The sequence below is a fragment of the Penaeus japonicus genome, unplaced genomic scaffold (genome assembly GCF_977035675.1).
Source record: "Penaeus japonicus unplaced genomic scaffold, GWHDUDI00000001_assembly GWHDUDI00000033, whole genome shotgun sequence".
Classification (NCBI taxonomy): Eukaryota; Metazoa; Arthropoda; class Malacostraca; order Decapoda; family Penaeidae; genus Penaeus; species Penaeus japonicus.
The window spans coordinates 411,176-413,675 of record NW_028234435.1 but is presented as its reverse complement, the minus strand read 5'-3'; the positions used below and the strand labels follow the sequence as shown (position 1 = coordinate 413,675).

At 48.6% G+C, this 2,500-nt stretch overlaps 1 protein-coding gene across 1 annotated transcript in view; it reads right to left on the bottom strand.

Moving 5' to 3' along the window:
- LOC122258482 (serine/threonine-protein kinase SIK2) overlaps positions 1-1,743 on the bottom strand; it is an 82,584-nt gene extending 80,841 nt beyond the window's left edge. Inside the window, exon 1 of the mRNA XM_043024465.2 lies at positions 1,535-1,743. Coding sequence (XP_042880399.2) covers positions 1,535-1,657 — 123 coding nt within the window. The 5' untranslated portion in view covers positions 1,658-1,743. The remainder of the gene's footprint in view (positions 1-1,534) is intronic.
- Between the last annotated feature and the right edge of the window lie 757 nt (positions 1,744-2,500).

Here is a 2,500-nt window from a genome sequence, read left to right as displayed (position 1 = left end):
AAACGTAACCTGCTTCAAGATTATACAAAAAAGGAAGGAGTCCGCCAAAGCTTTTTTTTTTATCCTCCTTTTTTCAAATAAAGGTACCGTATCTAACACATTAATGATAGGCCTACTTAACACGTCTATCCTGGGTGACGATCAGATAAACATCAAAAAGAAAACGGGGAGAAAAGTCATGTGAAAAAAATAAAAGATCTTTGTGTTTACAGTTAATGAGGTAATGGAATGCACTCGTAGACATGGGCTAATAACGACTAATGGAAAAAATACAATAGGTTCACAGGACAGGAGGCAATGGAGCGGAGAAACAAGATACAAAACACAGGGAAAGGGCAACAGGTATAATAATAATGGCAGATCGGCGACCGGGTCAGGTTTTGGCAGGTTACACACACACACCCTGACTTGCCCAACAGTGCATTGCGTGAGGAAGGAAGGGGGGTAAAGAACATCGTCATTATCGGTGGTATTGCAATGGGTCAATCACACTAATCAGCCTCTAATGGGGGAAAGGAAATTGTCTGTCGTGATGCAACATCGAAATACAGAGCACTGATTATACGGGGGCGAAAGGATGGAAGAAGAGAAGAGGGCCGTCGCTATGTTGGTTTATGAATTACATGTCGGGATAAACAATATTCTTATTTATATTCTGCCTCTCTCTCTCTCTCTCTCTCTCTCTCTCTCTCTCTCTCTCTCTCTCTCTCTCTCTCTCTCTCTCTCTCTCTCTCTCTCTCTCTCTCTCTCCCTCACACACACACACAGTCTCACGAGCATTCCTACATATACCTACAGACACAAACGCACATACAGGATCCGCCGCAAGAAAAGCAATCAGAGAGGGGCTGGGAGGCAGAGCAAGCAAGCAAGCCTGACACAAGGACAAAAACAAATAAACCGCGTGACTGAGGAGGAGGAGAAGGAAGTAGGCGAGGAGAGGGACGGTGGAAATGAAAAGGCATTACCGCGTAACACCGATATTTAATGCTGGAGACGAAAAGAAATTGAAAGCGCACTGAGGTAGACAAAACAGTGAAAAGGTCGAGTCACCACAACCGTCACGCTTCCAGTGTCACCGCCGCTACTTATTCCTCTTTCGAGAGGCTCACGTCACAACACCTCACTCAAATAGGCCTGTTCTCACACTTCCTTGCACAGTAGCAAATCTTGATAACTGTCTCTTTTTCTTCCATTTTCTGTCAGCCTCTCTTTTCTGCCTTCGCTGCTCGTTCCCCGCCTCACGCGCCGCTTATCCGGCAGGTTCGGATGCCGCATCTTGTACGGCCGGTGAGAGGCACAAGGTCAGGAGTGCCATGCCAAGGACAAGGTCACGGAGCCACAGAGTAAAGGTGCGTGCCTGTTACCCAGCACCACGAAGGGCCTCACAGATCCCTGACCCCTCCCCCCTCCTGGCCCTCCCGGGCGAGCGAAGGGTACCTGGTGATGCCACAGAGAGAGAGAGAGCCACATCCTATACCAAGGCCAGAAGAGCCAACATAGTGCCGGAAGGGCCTTCACAAAAGTTACTAACCTCCGTTTTGGTGATTCGGTGCCTTGCCAACTTCACTACGGCAAAGTTTCCTTTGCCAATGGTCTTCTCGATGTCATAAAAGCCCACTTTCACGGGCGCTTTTGGTTTCTCAGCCATGACCATCTCTCTCACGAACGGACACGAGTTTAGATGCGGGCGTGGTGCTGCCCCGTCATGGCCGTGCGTGCATCCCCCACGCCGTCCGTGCCCACACTACGCTGCCAACCAGCCCGTGAGTCCGCCGATGCGATGACGTCACTCTCGCCATTCAACTCGCGGCGTCGAGACACCGCCAGACATCCAATTTTCATTCATTAGTCATGCGTTTTTCTGCGCGACGCAGAGCTGCGGAAGCTGCGAATTGGGCCGGGGATAAGGTGGCCGATTTTCTGATCTGTCTTGCAGATTGACGAACAGGATCTCTAGACGCTCGCTGCTCGACGGAAAAATCGGGACTCGCAATCGTTGGCAACTCTTTAAAATAGATGCTAGGGTACAAGGAATTCTTAGGTATTTGAGGTAACAGTAATTACATACGTGAAGGAAAGTGTCTAATAAAAGCTATGGGAAGAACATGTCCCTCTTTTTGAAGGAGGTGAAAAATAAAAACAAGATTTACATAACTAAACATGGATACGAAAGTACATGTTGTGTATCACTGGCAGTGTATCTAACCAAACTTGGCAGAGGATGGTTCACCTATCCTAAGTAAAGGAACATGCTGCCACCCCCCACCCCCACCCCCTCTCCTCTCCTCGTGACCCGAGTTCACCTGGTGCCTTCATTCACTAGTACCCCGCCCCCTCATATACTCCATGTTGCTCTCAGACCATCCCTTTTCTCCCTCTCTCTCTCTCTCGATCTCTCTTTCTCTTTCTCTCTCTCTCTCTCTCTTTCTCTCTCTCTTTCTCTCTTTCTCTCTTTCTCTTTCTCTTTCTCTCTCTCTCTCTCTTTCTCTCTCTCTCT